This window comes from Halichoeres trimaculatus, unplaced genomic scaffold, assembly GCF_033239565.1.
Source record: "Halichoeres trimaculatus isolate MK-OKI-2021-1 unplaced genomic scaffold, fHalTri1.1 fHalTri1_scaffold_7, whole genome shotgun sequence".
Taxonomy (NCBI): domain Eukaryota; kingdom Metazoa; phylum Chordata; class Actinopteri; order Labriformes; family Labridae; genus Halichoeres; species Halichoeres trimaculatus.
The window spans coordinates 21,308,497-21,329,988 of NW_027437185.1; the positions used below are offsets into that span (position 1 = coordinate 21,308,497).

General features: G+C 39.5%; 3 protein-coding genes across 3 annotated transcripts; 2 read left to right on the forward strand and 1 right to left on the reverse strand.

Moving 5' to 3' along the window:
• Positions 1-1,347: 1,347 nt before the first annotated feature.
• On the forward strand, positions 1,348-7,671 carry p2rx3a (purinergic receptor P2X, ligand-gated ion channel, 3a). The gene is made up of 12 exons (XM_074674336.1): positions 1,348-1,739; positions 3,738-3,873; positions 4,495-4,566; positions 5,113-5,182; positions 5,381-5,477; positions 5,570-5,647; positions 5,758-5,899; positions 6,229-6,365; positions 6,454-6,547; positions 6,659-6,724; positions 6,814-6,891; positions 7,020-7,671. Exons 1-12 carry the CDS (start codon positions 1,606-1,608, stop codon positions 7,146-7,148), a joined length of 1,233 nt encoding a protein of 410 aa, XP_074530437.1. The 5' UTR covers positions 1,348-1,605; the 3' UTR covers positions 7,149-7,671.
• Positions 7,672-9,234: 1,563 nt separating this feature from the next.
• LOC141793219 (uncharacterized) lies at positions 9,235-16,676 on the reverse strand. Its single transcript, XM_074673722.1, has 7 exons — positions 16,546-16,676; positions 14,106-15,524; positions 13,875-14,026; positions 12,587-13,004; positions 12,311-12,434; positions 12,008-12,192; positions 9,235-11,487 (listed from the first exon to the last, which is right to left on the reverse strand). The coding sequence occupies exons 2-7, from the start codon at positions 14,940-14,942 to the stop codon at positions 11,248-11,250; spliced, it is 1,956 nt and encodes a 651-aa protein (XP_074529823.1). The 5' UTR covers positions 14,943-15,524; positions 16,546-16,676; the 3' UTR covers positions 9,235-11,247.
• rad9a (RAD9 checkpoint clamp component A) lies at positions 16,167-21,443 on the forward strand. The gene is made up of 12 exons (XM_074673723.1): positions 16,167-16,444; positions 16,553-16,623; positions 16,732-16,805; positions 16,955-17,003; positions 17,118-17,232; positions 17,382-17,481; positions 17,863-17,969; positions 18,472-18,578; positions 18,789-18,853; positions 19,289-19,387; positions 20,071-20,308; positions 21,002-21,443. The coding sequence occupies exons 1-12, from the start codon at positions 16,411-16,413 to the stop codon at positions 21,116-21,118; spliced, it is 1,176 nt and encodes a 391-aa protein (XP_074529824.1). The 5' UTR covers positions 16,167-16,410; the 3' UTR covers positions 21,119-21,443.
• Positions 21,444-21,492: the final 49 nt, after the last annotated feature.

A 21,492-nucleotide genomic window follows, 5' to 3' on the forward strand; every position in this document is an offset into this window, starting at 1 on the left:
TGGAGAATGATGGACAAGCTGTCATCATCTATTTTCTTATGGACCTTTTTGCACTTTCTATACACTTTCTTACTTTTGTTTTCTTGATTGCTGCTGTGACTTCAATTTCATTGTACTTGTTACAATGACAATAAAGTTGTATTCTATTCTATTCTATTCTGTTCTATTCTATTCTATTCTAAATAAGCTTGATGTAGATTGTTCATATGAAGATTTCTGTGGCGTAGCTGAGTCATATTATCAGCTGTCATGTACACATGTAGTATAGCAGCCTAATAATTATGTAGGCCAGACATGGGCAACTTTTCTAAAACAGAACTGAGCAGTTTGACTGCAACTTTCTAAATTGTGTCTACACCTGGGGTCTTATTTTAAAGATCGCTGATGGAAAGAGGAATAAAGTCAAGAGAGGAAAGAAGTGAGCAAGAAAGGCCCTAAATATGTTTAGAACTACAAACAAATCTCCTGTTGATTCTTGTTTTTTTAATTTCACAATGTATTTGCATTTTTTGAATTAATGGAATACATAGTTAAAATTTCAAGTAAGTTAAATAAAGTTTCAGGGCAAATACATTTAATTTCAAAATATTAAATTCAAGTTCAGATCATGCTTTTCAAATCCAATACTGTAAATCAAATTTAGCTTCCAGTGGCACAAATCTTAGCCATACTATTTATCCACAGTGTGGAGTATTGTCTTTGACATCACAAACGAGACAACATTTGATAACAGTAACAGATAAAGACTCCCTGGCAGAATCAGTCATCAGGTTAAATAAATAAAAACAATATTTGAATAGTTCAAAAGCATCATTTCATGAATCATCACCCATTAAAGGGTAACTTAAGGTCACTGACATCTCCACAGTTAACACAAAACATAAAGGAAACTATTGGACATAGGAAGGTGCAAGCCTTGCAAACCCTGAAAAGTTTTTTTAATGGGATTTTTGCTTGAGCTTGGGATGAATATTTCTTTAAATGGGGTGAATAATGAGTAAATAAATAACCATTATAATTAAACAAACAGCCAGCATCTTTATTTGGTTTTGTGAGAGGAATTTGCAGGCTTGCTGTGGAAATCAGATAAAAGCATTCAAGAAGTGTCAAACACCCGCTAAAAGGATGTCAATGGAAAATGGATGCTCAGTGAGTGGACTGAATTATTGTGCTGGTTTTCAAAGTACACGGCTGTAATATTCTGGAGTGGTAGAGAGAAAAGAGGCATGGGAGATGGGGATTTGTGGTCGGGACAGAAAGAGAAAGAGGGAGGGACAGGACACTCATACTTTCTCCTCTTGTTAATTTGAATAGAGGAAGGGGAGGTCCAGTCATTGGCATAAACCACTGGAACAAAGAGAGAGAAGAAGAGGAGAGAGGCAAATCAAATGCAATGACACAAGATAAACACAGATCACAGCAAAGAGTGAAAGACAGGAGCAGTGTGAAGCTTTAGATCACATCTTCAAAATCAGGAGCATCGTCTACATTTCAGCATCTTTACCTCAGTGGCGCCCTGAGAGCACCTGTTGAAGCGAGAGGAGCTGCACTTTCTCCAGACTCCAGAAGACCTGACCCGTCTTTGATTCACTCTGCCTGATAGCTATGGGCTCCATGCTGGTGAGCTTTGTTACTGACTTCTTCACCTATGAGACCACCAAGTCTGTGGTGGTCAAGAGCTGGTCCGTGGGCATCATCAATCGCATCGTTCAGCTGCTCATCATCACCTATTTTGTCGGGTTAGTGTGACAGATTTCATTATTTCTTCAAATTTCCAGGTTTCTGATCAAGCACTCTTTGATTTGTCTCACCACTGCATGTTGTCACCCAGTTTACATTTATAACCATTCTTCAACCCATCTGGCCATAAAGATAGACTTTGTTTCATTATGCCAAAACACAGGATATCATCCTCCTCCTCTTCTTCAGAGACTTCTGCCTTCAAACTATCAACAATGAAATTTATGGCAAGATTACATTTAAAAAATCAATATCGGCTTCATTTTCAGTCTTCTGTTCCCCCTGAACTGCTTTCAGGGAAAAGTGTTTTCTCTCACAGCGCTGCTGATTCAGACTAAAGAGTCAGAGAAAGGATGCATACTGGTACAAAGTGAGGTACTCTTTGGTTTAGGGTCAGGATACATGAAGTCAAAAGAAAAAAAAAATCAAACCCTTCTTTGGACTAAAAGGATGGAGGGTGTCAGGGCACACTTCTTCCTTTGCATTTAGAGTATTTCAAGTTTTTATGCGTCTCATGATAATATCTCTTTAATTTGATACTGCTTGATGTAACAGAGAAGTGTTTTGGTGTAATCAAAGCATCATAAACATATGAGCACATAGTGAAGAAAGGACGGACGTGTGTCACAGCATAATGTGCAGAGTCTTTGCCAAGTAAGATGCATCAACGTAACAGCTGCTGATGACTGCTGTTTTTTTTTGTATTTAGATGTTTTTTCCTCTGCAAGCTTTGATCTTTGAGAGGAACTTTTGAATCTATTTGTGTTATTATAAAGTAAAGAATATACTTCATTTAAAATGTAAATGCAGATATCAGAATTAATCAAATACCAAGCAAACTTTAAAAATCTCAACTTTAAGGAAATGGTAAGGTTCTTCGGAGTAATCAGAAAAGTCATTGCTGACTTTAACACGTGTCTGCTTTGCAAAAACATCTTGATGTCAACTCTTTGTCTTTACCCTTAAAGCATTTCGGTGATCAGACTTATCTCTGCTCATAGCTGGTTCAGCTAGTTTTAAGACAGTTACTGCTGTTAAGATGTCTTCTGTTAAAGCTCAGTCATTTAAAACTACATATAAATACTCTGTATCTAGAATTTTTTTTTAAATGTTTCCATCCATCCACGACATTCATTCATTTTCTGATATGCTTTTCCTGTCAAATGACATATCCTTAAAAGCAGGGGTCTCCAAACTTTCCCCCCGTTAGGGCCAAATAACTTTTCCCTCCTCTGACAGGGAGCCAGGGTCAATTTGTAAAAAAAAAACAGTGTGATGATCACAGAGGTGTCCAAATCTAAATATTTATTGTTTCCCGGAAAGCCACACATAGTAACCAAATATTAATAATCCTTTTTGGGATCTTGACAGGAAACAAATCAGAAAATAAATAATAACACTGTTAATGATATATAACGCTATTTATGAAATAAATAATAACTAAATAACCCTTTTCAGGTCTTTCACAGAAAAGAAGAACATGAAATATTATCTTTCTTGTAGACACCACTGTTTGCAGCTCTCTCTCATTAACTTCACTGTGAAAACCAGAAAGCAAACAGGCTAAGAAACCAAATTGAAAGATTCAACATCTACTAGCACAATACATTTCACTACCAGTATGGTTTTATAACAAGATTTTTTTTTGTTTATTTATTTTTTTAAGGTAGGGGGTTTCAGATAGGGCACAAAATGTAGAAGGTTGGTATAGAAAGTTACGTTCTATGCATGTCTAAGTCTCGACCACATGGCCAGACTGAAAAACAAAAAAGAAATCACAATGCGGCTCTAGTATTGTTCGGGGGCCGGGCAACATGTGGAGGTGGGCCGTATCCGGCCCCCGGGCCATAGTTTGGAGACCACTGCTTAAAATTATGTATCTTTACAGCACTTGTAACTCTCCTTCCTAACTAAGCATGTTGATTTTTGTGCGAAGAGGCCAAATTTAAGCCTCTTACCTTTACCTGTTGTTACATCTCATGTCCCTCGTTGTACAGATGGGTGTTTATCCACGAGAAAGCTTATCAGGTGACTGACACGGGCATTGAGTCGTCTGTGATGACCAAAGTTAAAGGCTTTGGATACCAGAACAATCGTGTGATGGATGTGGCCGACTACGTCCTCCCACCACAGGTGTGTGATCCCTTTAACATTCAGTCAAAAATATTAAAACCTTTGGCTTTAATACCACTGTGGCCATCTAAAAAAAAAAAAACACTGTCTTTGGAAATAAAGCAGATCATATCAGAGGTTTTGTGTCAGACAAGCTGCAAATACAACTTCACAGAAGTGGAATTAAAGGTTTGAAGAAGGTCTATGTTAAGAAAAATCAGTTTGAAGTTACTCTGGTATCATAGTATCAAGTATTGGGGTCATAAAAATGTCAGGTGAAAAGGAGTATTTCATTTTTTTACTGTACAAGAAGAATCTGCTAATTTTGTGTGGTGTCTTTAAGATCCCTTTAAAAATGAAAAATCTGTCTATCAGTAGATCATTCATATTTTTTCCATCCGTGCGGCCTAATGTGATCACTGTGTAGCATCAGATCATTTCTTTCATTTTTCTTTTCAAACTTTTATCCATTTTCTTGTTTTAACTTTTGTTGAAATGCTTTTAAACTGTGCTTTGTACGGCGTCCTTGAGTGTCTTGTAGGGCGCCTTGATATAAAATTTATTATTATTATTATCATTATTATTATAATTAGGTGAGTATAAAGCATAATATTTACAGTCTGTTGTTCTGCTTTGTTTCAGGGTTCAGGTGTTTTCTGCATCATGACCAAACTCATCATCACTGAAAATCAGTTTCAAGGAAAATGTGCAGAGGTGAGGAAAAATGACCCTCAATCTGTAGTGCAACAGCTCAAAATGTCGATGTCTTTGGTTTATGATTGTTTATTTGCTTCCCAGCTGCTCCCTCCTGAGTTAGTGTCATCAACAATCAGCTTTACTTCACCTCTGCTTGCTGTGTCTGAAGAGAGTGACTCTAAATTCTCTTTGGTGGTTATATAAACTCTGCACGAGCCCGTTCGTGGACTGCAGTGTGTGAATTTATCTATTTCTTGTATGCATATTAGAGAGAGGCAAAATAGATTACAAATGTCTCCATGTAACCTGGTATTTCTACTCATAAATAATGACATCATGTCAAACTGCCCCCTAATCTGACAACATTTTAATCTATGAGAACATGTCTCTCACATCTGGGTTTCCAGGGTTTACTAGAAAATCATTCTTACAAAGCATCAATTTAAAAAAATCACAAGACTTGTCAATTCATTTATTCACTTTATGTTTACCATTGCAATGTTTGAATATCATCCAAAAGTGCTGCAACTTAATCACTGTAACACATTATTTTCTGCGTTCCAGACTGGGAGGAGGTTTAGTTGTGAAACCAATGACAACTGTACCGAGCATATAGGTTCAATCCTCTCTAACGGTGAGTCTCACCTTTATACCTGGGAATAAAAGAGGGATATCATGTGGAGCAGAAAGCCATAGGTGGCAAACACGTGTTTTGAGATGAAATATTGTGCACATGATTCACCGTGTGAGGAGTTAGTGAAACTTATGGTCAACTGAGATAGCTGCTTGTTTGCTCATTAAAATATCCCCTCACCGTTTGTGTGACTTCCAGGTGTAATAACAGGTGTTTGCCTAAAATCCTCCACTGACTCCAAGGGTATGTGTGAGATTGAAGGATGGTGTCCAGCTGAGAACGACAATGTTAAAGTGTAAGATTTATACACGAACACAGATGTACAACAGCATTTTTCCCACATCAAGTTCTCCACTCATATCTGGACCTCCTCCTTTTTTTTATCAGAACACCAATGCTGAATGTGAGCAAGTTCACCATCTTCATCAAAAACAGTATCCGATTTCCCCTTTTTAATATCACCAGGTAGGTAGCATATTCACACACTTTAAAAATATTTCAGATATATGAGGAAATTTTAAAAATCCTTTAAAAAAGGATAATTTAAAACTTATCTGAAATCTTTTTTCTCTCAGAGGAAACTTTCCCTCTACAATGACATCCGAAGAGATAAAAAAATGCACCTACCATCCAGAGACAAACCCTTTCTGCCCCATCTTCAATGTGGGGGACGTGCTGAACTACACCGGGCAGAGTGTGGAGAATCTAGCTGACAAGGTCCCAACTCTGTGTTCCTCCCCTTTCTGTCACCTCCTTATGCGTTCATCTTTTATCATCCAGGCTGTTTTAATGAGACAGAAATCTCCTCGCAGAAATCAAGGACCTGGCTGTTTTTCCCCATCATTTATGTATTTTTTTAGTTACTGTAAAATCATGGAGAGGGCATGTTTTCAGACAGTTCAGACAAGAATCATTCTTTGAATGAGCTGTGTAAAAGTTAACATAAGATGCTGATATGTTTGCTGAGTTTAGAGTAAAGTGGTGCTTAAAGATCTGGTTACCTATCCCTCAAAGTGTGCTTCTCTTTCCTAACTCATCTCTTTCAGGGAGGAGAAATAGGAATTAACATTGAGTGGAAGTGTAACCTGGACCTCGACATTGAATATTGTGTGCCCAAGTATTCTTTCACACGGCTAGATGAACCATTTGCAAAGAATGCTGTCTCCAAAGGCTACAACTTCAGGTAGTGATGCTTTTTCTTCCTTTCAGCATCTGCTCAGTATTTCTGTTTCTGTTCTCTCATGGTCACTTTTTTCCTCTTTGAAAAACAGATTTGCAAAGTATTTCAAGACAGCGAATGGGACAGATTTCAGGACACTTCACAAAGCTTATGCAATTCGTTTTGATGTTATGGTCACTGGCAATGTGAGTGTCGTGATAAATTTTTTATATACCAGACATGTTTAAGATTTGTCTTTAAAATCATAATCTGTAAACTTCCCCCCTCTCTCCCTCTCTCCCTGTCTGTCTCGTTAGGCCGGAAAGTTTGATACGATCCCGACTCTGATCACCTTGGTTGCTGCTTTCACCTCAGTTGGTCTGGTAAGAATTTCTGATGAGGGTTAAGATAATGATAATGTGTTTTTTGTGCTGCTGCCAGTGTTGGTGATATATCATCGGTGTGTCGACAGGGTGCGGTCCTCTGTGACCTCATATTGCTGAACTTCCTGAAAGGGGCAGATCAGTACAAAGCTAAGAAGTTTGAGGAGGTACTATTTCTTTTAATGGAATTGCACTTCATAAACACTGACTGTAGAGTGACTCAACCTAGATTTCCAGTCCAGGTGTGGTTATATTTCAGAACTTGGTCACAAGATTGTAATGTTTGTCCTTCCAGGTGTCAGAGGCCCAGATTGAAGCATCCATTGCTCCAAGCCCTGGCAGTCCACTGTCACTGAAAGGAGGTATCAAGAGCTCTTACGACTCAGGCGCCATGTCCCTAACCACCTCTGACCAACAACTCTGACTGACAAAAACAACAACATAACAGCACAAATATTCCTCCATTTCTGTCTCCTATTACCTCCAAGAATAAAGCTATACCTTTCCTGCTGTAAGTTTTGGTTTTTCAAGTTAGTGACATTATGTAGCACAAAATCCTCTTTGCTGCCATTTTCAGTGTCTGAACTCGAAGTGGTCGTCAGAGGAAAGTGATGTGCAGCTCTTGTGTATGACCCTCAGCCTTCTGGTTACTTACACTCAGGCAATTTCCTCTGAGAAACACTTAAACTGGCAGACTCCTAACCACTTATATTCAGCTTATTTAAAGCAATCATTATACTCTGAGGAAAGCATCTGGTTGTGAACATGTTATTTATTGAAATTATTTTCATTATAGATCACCAGAGCGCTGATAAATTGCATTCCCCTGTTTGTTGCCATCATATTAAAGCTGAAGTTCCCTGTCTTCCTTGTCATGTTCACACACACTCACACACTCGCCAACTGCTCTGCCTCTCCATCCTGCACAAATAAAATCACCAAAGAGTCCCCAATGACATAAAGACATGGTTAATGATAACATGCATGAAAAAAGGGAGCATTGGGATTTGTATGTGTGTGTGTGCGTGCGTGCGTGCGTGCGTGCGTGCGTGCGTGCGTGCGTGTGTGTGTGTGTGTGTGTGTGTGTGTGTGTGTGTGTGTGTGTGTGTGTGTGTGTGTGTGTGTGTGTGTGTGTGTGTGTAAAAAGAGAGAGAAAGTGTCAGGAGGAGGCAGCAGAAGGACCAATGTACGTTTGTGTGGCTTGTGGTTTGCAAATGGACCATTAATCGTCCATTTCTGAGCGATGAAGTACAGCAGGGGAGGTTACTGTACTGACTAATGGACTGATGTACTTCCTATTTTATAAATAGTCTCCATTTGTCCAAACGATCCCAAAATATTGTTTATTCCTTCGTCATATACCCACTTTCCCTCACAGACATTTACATAACTCTGTTTCTTGCTCTCTCAGTCACAAACATACTGTAAATTTGAATCATTCTTCACCTCCTCCTTCTCTTCCTCGTTCCACCGTTACATGGGCACTAACTGAAGAGCTGAAGAGCCTCTTTATGGTTCTTATGGGGATTTACAAGAGAAGATAGCTGTGAAGTCACAGCCACTAAAGAAATCAATCAGTAGCTGGTCTCATAAATCAGTTTTTATCTACGTTGTGTCAAACTTATTCATAGAAAAATATTATCTAAAGAAATAAGTGGATCTATAAGTAATCTACATTGATGTCTTTCTGTCTTTCAAGCTTGCTTAAGATAGCTTCTTTAAAAAGTATAAGTGACTGTCATCTACATATAAGGGAAATTATTAATATTATTATAGTACAATATTAAAATAGTATTTCCTCATGATACTTGTGAGAGGCAGTACACACTGGGTGAAAAGAACTAGCCCAGGCCCTGAACTCAGGGAATAACCTTTGTGCACACACAGGATTTATTGTTATCATTAACAGACAGAAATCAATCTGAGAAATAATGTTCAAACCAAGTTAAAGCTGTTTCTGTGATGGCAGTCCTCTGAAACAGGATGTGGTGGACAATCGTATCAAATACAGCTCAGGACCAGCACAGAAAGAAGACCTCTGTTTAAAGCTATGAGTGGATCGTTTGTTACTTCCAGCAGGGCAGTCTGCAAAACTGCACTGCAAAAACTGAAATCTTATCAAGTGTTTTTGTTTTATTTTCAGTAGAAAATTCCTTTTTAGACTCAATGTGAGCCAAATTCACATGACCAATCCAGAAAAATGTCTTGTTTAAAGTTATTTAAGGACAAAAATGAGGTCTGAATTGCTCGTAACCAGTAAAAAAAAATCTGCCAATGGAACAAGAGAAAAGTTACTTGTATTAAGACATTGTTCTAGTCTCAAGGAAATTTTCAAGCAATTTTTTCTTGTTCCATTGGCAGATTTTCTTACAGGTTACAAACGATTCAAACCTCATTTTTGTACTCTGATAACTTGAAACAAGACATTTTTCTAGATTGATAAGTTGAAAGTGGCTCATATCGAGTATAATAAGACAAATTTTACTTAAAAAAAGACAAAAACACTTGATAAGATTTCAGTTTTTTGCAGTGTGTGCTTCCATAGGCTCTAAACCCAAACAAAAATCCTCAATAAACTGCTAAAGATAGCCGCAGAGATGATTACCCTCTCTTCTCTCCGGGATTTTTTTTAAATATATAGTGGGATAGACAGAAGCTAAAACTGACTGAATCAAGAGTGGGCTTAGCCAGAGAGAAACTTTAAATGCCTGTCGGGTATGCTAGTGATGATCATTGTTTAAAGAAGTGCTAACTGGGAGAAATTGGTATCAGGTCAGTGGTTTGGTGTGAAACCATTGAATGTAGTTCAGGAAAGTGAATAGGTGAAAGAAAGTGTGGGTATGTATTAAGTCTGAAAACAGTTCAATGATTTTTTTGAGTTTGAAAAATGCTCCATGTTTTATATCAGTTAAAAAAAAAGAAATTCTCATTTTGACCCTATACTTAAAATTTAGCATCAGGGAAGCTCGAAAAGCCATCACTGACTGCTAATTGTGGTTTTAACTCTTTTATATCAGGGAGTCAAAGTGGTGGGCAGCTCAGTAATGTTTACTATGACTGTCTTGCCACAGAACAAACATTTCTGTTGTTTTAAAGGAGAAAGTATAGAGACATATCCTCGCTCATATTGTTTTCATTGATGTACTTTTAAGAGCTTTTTATTTTTTTTATGGACAAAGCATTGAATCTAAAGCAGCCATGGCAGCAATTAGCCTAGACTAATTTAATCACACACATCAATATGATGCATGTAATGGAAATATCATAATATGATACACAGCACAGATGCACAGTGGAGTACTCTGCCTCTCTGGATCACGCCTCTGGTCTCTCTCTGAGTCTGAGGAGAATAAATTTAATGGTTTCTCCAGGTTTCTGAACACTGTTTGGACTGTGAAACATTAAGAATGGGTTAGTGGTTTTCAGAGGGAGAAATTAATAAAGGCAAATAAAAGATTTATAAACCTGGAGATCGCTGTAAACTGTGCATGAATAATGAACGCTTTCACCACATTTTCCAGCATCTTGTGAAAAGCAAAAAGAGAGGATGATATTTTAAAAATGAACAAAAAGACAAAAATCTCTCATCTCTGTTTGAATATAAAGGCAAACAGTGAAATCAAAAACTCATCAGCGCAATTTTGAACACTTTTGCTTCACACTTAGGTTTAATACAGGTTTGTGTACCTGACTTCTTCTTGGGCACAAAATCCCAAACAGTCATGTGAGTGGTATCAATCTTCCCAACTGTGAATGAGAGAATTTCTGAGAAAAAAAAAAGTTACCTTTTTTATGAACCTAATACCTGATAGCTTTGAATGCCATTTTGATATCAATGCATGATCTAATATTTAGGGATGAGAACCCACTGGATTCTGGAGCTGTTACTGCTTCAGCTCTAAAACCCATTTCCTCCCTTCTCTAGGGTTTATTTCCTGGATGGACAGACAATGAGCCATTACACAGAGACAGAGAGACCAAGTGTTACAGACAGACAGTATGCCTGATAGTTTTAAAAGAGAGAAATCAGAAGATTCACTCCAGACAAACACTTATTGAATCATTGTGACACTGGGAGTAAATGATCCAGTCTGCACAGACAGAGGAAAAGCATGGGCAACGAGACTAGAAAGTGTAAGAAATCTTCCATCAAACTAAATTCTGGTGCTTGAAGATTGAGGTTTTTATAGGACCAGACCTTTAAACCTGTGGTCAGTTTTAGTCCCTAGTAGCTGGAAAGGTCTGATGTGCATCCTTAAAAAGTTTTCCCAACACAAAGCAGTGGCAGTGCATGGTAGTTTTGAAGGCACAACATTATCCAAGCACAGCAACAGTCCTGAGAAGGCACACAGTAGAAGAAAATCTCTTTCTGAATGCTTGAGTTGTTTTAATAAGTCCTGAATCCTTAAGCATTGAGGTTGTGACGTGTTGAATTACTGTGATACTTGTCGCCTGACTTATCTCTCTGTCAAACATCTTCATCAAAGGCGAGAAAGTCTTTGAGACAAACCTTTTTTTTCACCCTATCTGTGCTTCCTCCCAGTGTTCTTCCTCTTCAGAGCCAGGATCCAGGCAGGCAGAGCAGGCCGGCGTGCTGGTGCCACCTCCTCCATCCCTCCCTGCTCCACCTCGCACTCCACTGAGTCCTCCTCAGCTTCAGAGTCTTCCTCCTCAGAGTCTGAAACATCCAGATCCATGTCTGGAGGTGGTATGGTCTGTACCTCCTCTGAGAAACGAACACGCCGGTTCTCTTCAACTCGTCTCTAAACCAGGGCGGGATGATCAAAACAGAAATTACAAAATGAGTGTGAGAAATTGTTTGTTACATGAGGACTTTTTAATTATTTAGGTTTTTTTTTTTGTAATGCAGTAAATCTATAGAAACCTGAGTTTTCTGCTGCAAGTAACCTTTCTTATTCTATTGGAGTTATATATGTGAGTAATTCACTTAAAATCAAGCGTTCTTCAAATATTTGGCATACTTCATGAGATAAGGACAGATGAGGAGAGACTGAGCTTAAGGAATAGTGATTGGGAAAACATGCAGTGAAGGGCTGGGGTCTATAATAAACATACAGCCACTGCTACGAGGACTCAAGCCTTATGGAGTGAACGCTTTAACCTCTGACCTGTGGCAGCCCACTTCAGTTCACGCTGGTTTTGCGTCCCTGAATACTAACATCCTCAAAGTCAGCTCTGATTTGAGGCATGAATAAGTGATGTTTTTCTACCACAGGGAGGCAACCTGATCCACAATTATCAGTGCTCTTTATTTGTACTCACCTTTTTTTTCTCCACTTCCATTAAAGACTCTGAATCCTGGGATATGGAGTGTTTGAGAACACCCTTGGGTGGAGCAGAAGAAGAAGGAGACAAAGGCTTTAGGGTGTATAAAGGGAAGGTGTTATGGTGTGATGCCTCTCCTGTTTCCTTCATCATCCCAATGTTAACAGTTATGGATCCTTCTCCTGTATGGAAACAGAAAATTAGACTGAGTGTTGAACTTTTAAAAGGACACCATTTCATCAATAATGAACAAATATTCAGAACTCTGAACCCAGAGTGTTTAGCTCCACTGATCTCGACCTGATGCTTCTCCAGCACTTGTTGTCTGCAGCCCATGATCTCTCCTCCCTGCAGACTGATGCTGCCTCTTTCTGTTGAGCAGGCCTCTGCTTTTTAATGCAGAGTTGTCCAAAAGATCTGAAGGCTGCAGATACAAGAACAATGGGATGAGAAACATTTTATATAGAATATCATTTTAGATATTACTTTAAAAATCTGTGTTTTCATTTTGGCTCTGTCTTCTAAAACAGTTACTGTTAAAATTGTGCAATAATGCTTTTTAATGTGAAAACCAACCCTTAGAACCGAGGTTGGCCTCTGTTGCTGTCCACTTCCCTCTGACTGCATGTCTGATTGGTTATTTCCATGCTCCATTGGCTCAGTCTGACCAGCCTCCCTGTGAATGTCCTCCTGCTGCTTCCCTCCTGAAACATCCATGCTGACAGGCAGGATAACATCTGGTGATGTCTGTGCCATGCTCACGTCAGGTGTTGCTGCAGCACAGCCAAAGCTCCACTGGTTGGTTCCAGCTTTACATTGGTTTAGGTTTACTGAGTCAAGATGGTTTTGTGGGGTCAGGAGCTCCTCTGTTTGTCCCTGATTGGTTAAGGCAGTTGGCTGGTTTGGGTCTAGAAACTTGGCCCACTCTTGACCCGTGACGATCTCTTCCAGTAAACTGAAGGAGCCCAAGCCGAGATCAAAGTCTCCAGTAGACCTGCCACAGAATTTGATTCACTTCAGCTTTATACACTATAGTACTAACACAGTACAAATACAGGACCTGCAATTCTTATCCTACTCAAGTTCCCGAACACGCACAAAAACATAATTCCAGGAAAAACATTAAAGAAAACCAATGTTTCACTGCTTAAAGGGCATAATATTGAAGCAATTTTCAGGCCAGTGGGTGTTAATTTATTCTATTCTGTAGTCTTAAATGAGACTTGCTGATTTCTTTTCTCTTTTTTTAATCCCTACAGGTTAGAAAAATGGTTGGCATGTAAAAAAAAGTTGATTTTGAGAGTGATGTTAACTTTAAAACAGAAAGTGCTGCTTCCATAACCTGCATTCAGTGTAATGGATCTTCTATCTGGAGCATCACTGATCATATTACAGTGATGACGGATGGTCTGCATAGAAAATAAATACATACATGTAATCCATGTTTGTTACTTAAATGCTATTTTGTGGGTATTATTCCAGTCAGTATGGCTGTTAAGTTGTGTAATATTTCCAAGTTTTTAGTTATGCATATTTCACAGATGATGCTTCCTCGTAACACATGTTTAAGAACTCATGTGAGACTTATCTCAGAGCTCAAGTGTGTCTTACAAGGTGTGATGACAGCTGCTGTCAGTGGCAGGGGTGTGTTCGGCTGATTAGGGCGAACAAATATGAGCCCAAACTAATATCCCAGCTGTGGTTTAAGACATCTCAGAAATACTTCACATATCTCACTGTGTGTTGCTTTTGGCTCGAGATGAAGCAGCAATAAAAAAAAAAGACAGACTGAGACTCTAAACCTGTGTCATTCTGATATTGGTGCTGGTTTCGGTTTATCTGAGGGCCTTTCTTGGTTGCTTACCTCATCCATCCTTCATGGTTGCTATCCACTGTTTGCGCAGGAGAAGTTTCACTGGGATAACTGCTGTCTAGTGAAGGAGGCATCCTTTCTTCCCCTGTATTTGGTATGTTGATGAGTGTTTCTGCTGTCATCAGCTGGTTGTCAGGTAACATCTGTGAAGTAAATAAGGTTCAGTTTCACTTCAAAATGTTTTTTTCTCTGATAAGTTGCCATAACAAATATCAAACTCACTCCACTTCCTTGCTCCTTCTTCTGATTGTTTCCTCCTTCTTCTTCGTCTTTTCCTTTTTTCCCAAAACTCCCCTGCCTGTCCCTCCACTTCTCCTTGATCTTCTGAGTCCATCTACTCGTTTTGTTCCCTGTTGTTCGTTGCTGTCTTCTGGAGAGGCTGTTTGTTTTCCCTGTTGAAATGCCCTGTAAGTCTTTTGCTCCGAAACCTCCGTTCCCCATGTGTAACACTTTGTCTGCTTGACTACCTGTGTCAGTATTTCCATCTGCAGGGTTCAAGGACCACGAATAGACTCTGGATGTGAAACTCTGACCATGAACATGACTCTGTCCTGTCACAGTGTCTTTATAGACAGGGACTGCAAGACTCTCAAAACTCTCCCTCTCTTCAGCAGTCCTCTCAGAGGAAGAGATACCCACATCCTTGAGTGAAACAGCAGGAAACCGCTGTTCTGTTCCTTTTGAGATCTTTGCATTTTGTCCCATCACCCTGATCTCACCCGTCTCACTGTCAGTGTTTTCTTTCTGGGTGGGGAAGGAAACGAGATGGCTGTCCCCCTCTCTGACAGGACATGCTTGTTGTTTCTCTGTTGCAGAGATCCCAAACTCCTTTATGGGGACGCCATTAGTACTGAATTCAAATCCATTTACAGGACTGCTGTTTACTCCCTGGAGGTCAGACCCTCCTTTCTCTCCATCCTGCCCCCATGTGAGAGCACTTGAGTTAGGTATAGGTGAGTGCAGGTGCACCTGACCCTCTCTCCCTGGCTGGAGTCTCAGTTTCTGCAGCATGGACTGCAGCAAGGCCTGAGTATCTGAGGGATTACGTGGCTGTGACATCTAGAAAAAGAACTGTTGTGTATCAAATCCAGAAAAACATGAGAATAACAAGTGCGTGTACACAACACAATATAGTCCTTGACACCAGGGTGGATTACTCACAGACATTAAGGTGTGTAAATGTTGGGTTTAAAAAAGCCAGGATGAAGTGACAGATAACTGATCGATAACATCGCTGCATTGTCCAACTTGTGTTGTTAAATCTCATGTGATGGTAGTTCCCTTCTTTTTATTTCCAATCCAATCTCTTTCCATTTTGACAAAACAAATATGGTTTACTCCAAATGTAAAGACAGGTCCATCTCTGGGATTTTAATTCCTCGGCTTCTTTTATGTCGTTGTACTGGTTAAAGGTTTTGCAGTTATACCTCCACTTCTTTATAATCCTTCAAGGTTTTAGCAGCAGTTCCTCTCTTCTTCACAGACATCTGACTTCTTTCTTCCTCTGTTGTCTCAAACTCTCTCTTTCTCCCCAGATGTCTGTGGTTTCAGCATACAGAAGTCATTTTAAGTCACTCCCTTCCATAACAGACATTTCTATCAATGGTAAAGGGAGGAGAGACGGTGCAACGTCCTTACACCCTAAAGCAGATGAACAAGAAAGACCAGTGAGGTGAGATAATTGTGTACTGACAGTTTCTCTCTCTCTCTCTCTCTGCCAATCTTTCCGTTTGCCCTCCCTTCCATCCCATTTCTCTCTCTATCTTCCTGAATGACACGTGCACATGCCATCTCTCTTCCCACCATGACCCATGAGTAGTAATTACAAGGCACTTTTTCTTGCACAGCTACTATTTTTGTCTTCATACTCAAAAAAAGTTCAGGATACCCAGAAAAGGCTTTAGGGACACTCAGTCTCAAAGGATCTTAAAAAGATGTATACAAAATGCTCATCAAGTTAGATGCCTGAATGAAACGTAAAGTCTTCCCCAATGAATGAAATAGACACAGTTTCCACACTTGATTTTAACTATTTTTTTCCAACCCAAATTCTTCAATATTCTCCGGGCTTTTTTAAACACACATTTTAGTTCAGATAACTTTTGAAAAACACATAAACTAACTTATAAATGTGGGGGAATGACAGGGAAATCTGTGGTTCAGATCCGATATCAAACACCCTTTCATCGCAGTGAATGAGCAGCTCAAAAAAAAAAAAACGGCAGACCTTTACTGCGCAAGCGTTGAGCCATAGCCACGCCCTTCGACTTCCCGCCTCTCTGATTCGTTAACACAGCGGAAGCGGGTAATGGCGGCGTAAACAACGCGAAAGCTAATGCACGCAAAGTTTCTTTTCAACAGCGATGGAAATAATACGCAAAATAAATGTATAAACAAATGCTAGAAGTTCTCATAGGAGTAAAAGTAACCATTAACCCCAGGATTTATCTTTGGTGGTGTCAGTCGTTGGTTTGGGAAAACCTTCAGCCTGGTTTGGTTTAGAGGGGTAAATAAGTTTTAACAAGAAATGGACTGCGTCGTGACGGGAGGAAATGTCAAAGGTAGTGAATCATATCCGTCCATATTACCCCTGTCTCACCCTAAACATGAGTTTGATATAATGATCGGTATACACTAACAGTGTCTATGTTTATGTACGTACCGTCCAGTGCTGGCCAAAGCCATCCATTCTCTGTCCAGAATCGGTGACGAGCTGTATGTCGAGCCTCAGGAGGATGGGGTGAGAAGCTCTGTCGTATAACATTTCTTCTTGCCATGCATGCAGAGCTGTTGCTTCCTGTTGGTGTAATCTATGATAAACACTGATGTGGGTTTTTGTCTCTTGTAGCTGGCCCTGCGGTCTGTGAACTCTTCTCGGTCGGCATATGCTTGCTTCCTGTTTGCACCACTCTTCTTCAGCAGGTGCAGACTGAGTGCGTGTGTATAAATGGGTCTGTAATATAAGTGTGTGCATCTGTGGTCAAAGAAGAAAGTGTGGGTTTTTTTTTTCTTATTTTGTGCTATCTTATGTATGACTTTTAATTTAGTCTGCCCTCCCATATTCTTGGCAGGTACGCCATCCCCAGTGGGCATGCCTTCCGCTGCAAGATGGCAATAAAGGTTTGCTGAGAGGATGTTTGGTCCTTCTAATTGTTTCAGCTGTTTATATAGTTTTCCTATTCTTTGTGCATATCAATTTTTTCCCACTCCTGTGGTCCTCTTTGTGTGAGCCAGAGTGTGCAAGCTGTGTTCAGGTCTCTGGCATCTCTGGAGAAGACAGTGGAAAAGTGTCACATTGAGCTGCATGAGCAGAAAAGTCGCCTTACCTTCACTCTGCACTGCAAGCACGGTATCTCTTCTTCATTTCTTTTTTAGGTAGTTCACATTTTTTACATAGATGATTGCAAAAGGATGACATAAATCTATACTGACACATATTTATTTCAGCACAGCACATCGCACATTCATTGCATTGCTTTTGTGGCATTTTCTCCGCAGGCCTCCTGAAGACACATAACCTGTCTTTCCAGGACAGTGAAAGCTTACAAGCCGTGTTTGATAAGGACGGCTGTGCCAATGAATTTATGTTCCAGCCCAGGTTTGTAAATCTTACTGCATTCTTAAGTCATTCAAAAATACATCTCTTTTGTCACTGCCACCCTTAAGGTTTATATAAACAAAACAACCTAGTTTAAACTTTTGCCTAGTTTTGGTGTTGAAAATATGTGGGGCAGAAACAGGTGTGATGAGAAACATGGTTGATATAGCAACTAAATCATTCAAAACAAAGGCCAATTTGAGGAAGTTATAATGTGTAATGTAGCTGATTTTAAGTAGGGTGTCAAATTGAGGCCTGTGAACTCTCACACCTTTGGCTAACTGAGCCATTCTAACACCACAAAACACTTTCAGGTTTTTGCTTGTCTTGGTTCTGTCCTTTCTCATGACAGCTGAAAATATGTTGCTCTCCCTTTCACAGGCTGCTGGTAGACTCTGTCGTTCACTTTCCTCTGTCTGTGGAGGAGGTGAATGTGTCTGTGAGTGATGAACGGATGTGGATTAGGAACCATGTGGAGGAAGAAGCAGGTGACTGATTCATCTGTTAATTTGTTTTCACTTTTTATAAGTGAAAGTAAGTTAGTATAACTGTACTCATTTAAATATCACTCTCAGGATCACTATTTGGGGTGTAACATATAAGTTTGCATTGATTATAAAAAGCAGTAAAACCCCAAAATAAAGGGTATAGAATCAGTTTAAAAAACTGTTCAAACAAATCTACAAGTTGTTTTTTGTTTATACATGTTCTAAAGGTTTGGAAAAAAATAGAGTTGCCATTGTGTTATTGATATTTTATAAGCCAAGTGAATGAATATAAGCTCAACAGTGCCTCTGTGTGGCTGAATAGCAAAACAGCAGAATTTTACTGTGTCATATTTGACCCCATTAGCACACAGAATGGGATTTTCTAACTGCTTACTTGAAGCGAGAAAAAGCTCAATTCCAGAGGGTTAAAAACATAAGTTTACACTTGTCTTTCCTTTTTTTACTCTGTTCAGTCTGATTTTTCTTTCTCTTTCCCACCCAGAGCAGTCCAGGGTCATGCTGACAGAGTTGTGTCTGGCCTCAGATGAGTTTGACAATTTTACTGTCAAAGCCCACAACAGTGTCACATTTTGTTTGAAGGAGTTGAGGGTAAGTAAGACAACAAAAGGAGATTACAACAGGGCAACAATTAAGTCAATGGGGAGACGAACTTTGTCGGAAAGGACAGCTACTAGGTCGTTTGTTGGTGGTCAAAACATGCAGAGGTTGAGGTTTAAATAAAATTAATGTAGTGTCTTAAATGTAATAACTCTTGGAGGAGACTTGTTGAGTGAAAACTTTATTTCATTTCTTCTTCAGGGTTTGTTGGTGTTTGCAGAATCTACTGGTCTCCCTATTTCTATGTACTTTGATGAGCCAGGCAGGTGAGCATGCAAGTTGTTTGCTGATTGCATGGATTACTGGATATCAAGGTTGCAGCTCATGTAAACTCTCATTAGAGACACAATTTTTAAGCCTACAGAATAATGAAATCTCAAAGTCCAACAAAAATAGAGGAGCTACAGCCCTGAGCAACACATTCAAAAAGTATTATGCTCAAATCCCCAAACAGCTTTGGTCGAAGATGAAGTCTGGTAACACTGAAATCAAAGAAAGTTTTAAAATGATTTTAAAAAATGGTTGTAATTTAAGCTGAAAATAAGACATAAAATCCCAAATAGATTTTAGTTTTTGAAGTTATATTTCATATTTAAGAGGCTTAAACAAAAAAATTTTCCACCTGAATTGCCAACAATTCATGTGTGTATGTGTGTGTGTGTGTCTGTCTGTTTATGTCTGTGTCTGTGGGTGTGTCTTAGCCCTGTGGTGCTTTCAGTAACAGACAGCGTGCTAGAGGGAAACTTTGTGCTGGCAACACTTTCTGAGGATTCCAACCATCATAAGAACAACACTCGACGGTAACTCTCACACACAGCCCAGTGAATGATGTGTGAATGAACCAGGGGTGACTGTTGTCACAGGATTCTTTTTTTTTTACTACTGTGTAGAATGACGTGTACAAATATCAGACAGTTTGAAAAAAAAAGTTCTCAATAAGAAAACAGCACTTTTCCTTTTATCCAGACATTTTATTTAACAACACAATAGACAGAAAACCCTTGCTATCTGCCCTGCAGTGTTTACACCATGAGCACAAGCTTGTGCATAGGAATTAATTTGATTCTTTTACATATTTTTCAACATAGTGATTTAAACCTCTTTTGAACTTCTTTTCTTCATCTGTGGACACATTTCTTTAACTTGTCTTTCCTTGTTAAAGGTTAATGACACAAAACAGGTCTGTCTCCCTCTCCACTTTGGTCCATGTGTCAGTGGGCTTCTCTTCAGCATAACAATGAATGATTTATGTTCAGAGCAACAGTTAAACCTTACAGGAATACTTAAGGCAAACATGAATTCATGTTTTACACCTCATGCTGTTTTCTCTCAACAGAGACGTCCTTTGTGAATGCATACTGAGTCATGTTGGCGTGTTGTGGTTGTTTGTCATGTTTGTCAGGCTCATTATGCGATCAGACGTGCCCTTTCTCTCCTGCATACTTGTAATATTTGTCTTCCAATCATCTCCTCCGTCTCTCAGAGCACGCACACCGCCACCACCCCCTCCTGATGACTTCATGAATGACGACATGGACTCTTATATTATTGCCATGGATACCAGCATGGCACCAGGTCCCTCAACTGCGGGTCCACCCACACGCCCCTTTGATGAGTCTACGTTATCTAAACAGACAACTGCAGCCAGTCACAGGATGAGGCATCAAAGTGAGGAGGAGGATGATGAAACAGACGATATAGCAAGACCACCTCATAAGAAGGTACACATCATGGAGTCAATGATGAAATAATAAAAGATTTAGATTAAGTGGGGAACCGCTATATGAATATTAAAAGTAAAAAGACGAGATGAATAAATTAATCAAATCTTTATAAAACAAAAACTTTGAACACATCAAACCTATTCAAAGATATGTGGCCATAACTAATAAAACAAAACTTTGAATCTGAAGGTCATGAAATCTCATAATGGGAAAACTGTTTGACAGATTTGTCCTGCAGAGATCTATGACTGGAGCCAGCGGAGCTAAATTTATGTAACGGGTTACCATTAGTGGCATTTTGTATCTGTGCCTGAGGACAGGAGTCAAACTAGCAACCCCAGCATTGATGCTCTCTACAGATAAAGCCCTTTCTCAGCAAACTGAACTGAGTGGGTGCACATTACTTCCTGTTTTTGATATCATTGGAAACTGCTCACTCTCCCACAAAGACTAATCTACTGGCTGACCCAGTCACAACTGTTTCTTTGATATCATGTGTCAGATCTTCGACATTTTTTTCTCATGGCAAAAAAACATCAGAAGCATTCCTGAGGGAACCTGCAGGATAAAACTTGATTTGACTGATCAAACTATTTAAGACATTATCAGACTAGAATCACATTGGTGCATCCCTGTTCAACACAGAACACACTCTTATAATACTCTGTTACTCTGTGTTTTCTCTCACAGTTCTGTTCCTTGTTCTTTGGGTCCGTGCTCCCCCCACCCTCTCAAATGGCGACTCAGCCGGTGACTAGTCAGGAAGTGTTGGCCAGTGACAGCGATGACGACTCTCAAGCAACATGATAGTGAACTGGAGGAAGAGAGGAGAGAGCTGGACTTTCCTGAAAGTGTGTGTTATCTTTAACACTTCCACACCCTGCAGCACCAGAAAACAAAAAGACTTCCTGAACTAATATTTCCCACCTTTGCTGAGCAGTGGGTATTTTTCCTATTGACGTGGAGAAAATCAGAGGAAAGTCTCCAGTACAGAACAGGATAAACACTGTTCCCACTTTTTATTGAGCTGTTTTGTTACAGGTGGATTATGTGAAGCTGGATGTTAAGCACTTCTTGTTTATTTGGTTCAGAGACTATGCAGAGGTGATCAACGTGAAAGGAAGTCTTTGCCGAATAAAAGACACATATTTTGAAAGTGTCTGAAAGTTATTTATTAGTTA

Excerpts from the sequence above, each read along its gene's own strand:
- p2rx3a (XM_074674336.1), top strand. The coding sequence starts at position 1,606 with ATGGGCTCCATGCTGGTGAGCTTTGTTACTGACTTCTTCACCTATGAG. Across the intron at positions 6,725-6,813 it reads CTTTCACCTCAGTTGGTCTG|GGTGCGGTCCTCTGTGACCT; the intron begins GTAAGAATTTCT and ends GTGTGTCGACAG. Across the intron at positions 6,892-7,019 it reads AAGCTAAGAAGTTTGAGGAG|GTGTCAGAGGCCCAGATTGA; the intron begins GTACTATTTCTT and ends TTGTCCTTCCAG.
- LOC141793219 (XM_074673722.1), bottom strand. The coding sequence starts at position 14,942 with ATGTCACAGCCACGTAATCCCTCAGATACTCAGGCCTTGCTGCAGTCC. Across the intron at positions 13,005-13,874 it reads AACCATGAAGGATGGATGAG|GTCTACTGGAGACTTTGATC; the intron begins GTAAGCAACCAA and ends ATTCTGTGGCAG. Across the intron at positions 12,193-12,310 it reads AAGTGCTGGAGAAGCATCAG|GAGAAGGATCCATAACTGTT; the intron begins GTCGAGATCAGT and ends GTTTCCATACAG.
- rad9a (XM_074673723.1), top strand. The coding sequence starts at position 16,411 with ATGGACTGCGTCGTGACGGGAGGAAATGTCAAAG. Across the intron at positions 17,482-17,862 it reads GAATTTATGTTCCAGCCCAG|GCTGCTGGTAGACTCTGTCG; the intron begins GTTTGTAAATCT and ends TCCCTTTCACAG. Across the intron at positions 20,309-21,001 it reads CAAGACCACCTCATAAGAAG|TTCTGTTCCTTGTTCTTTGG; the intron begins GTACACATCATG and ends TTTCTCTCACAG.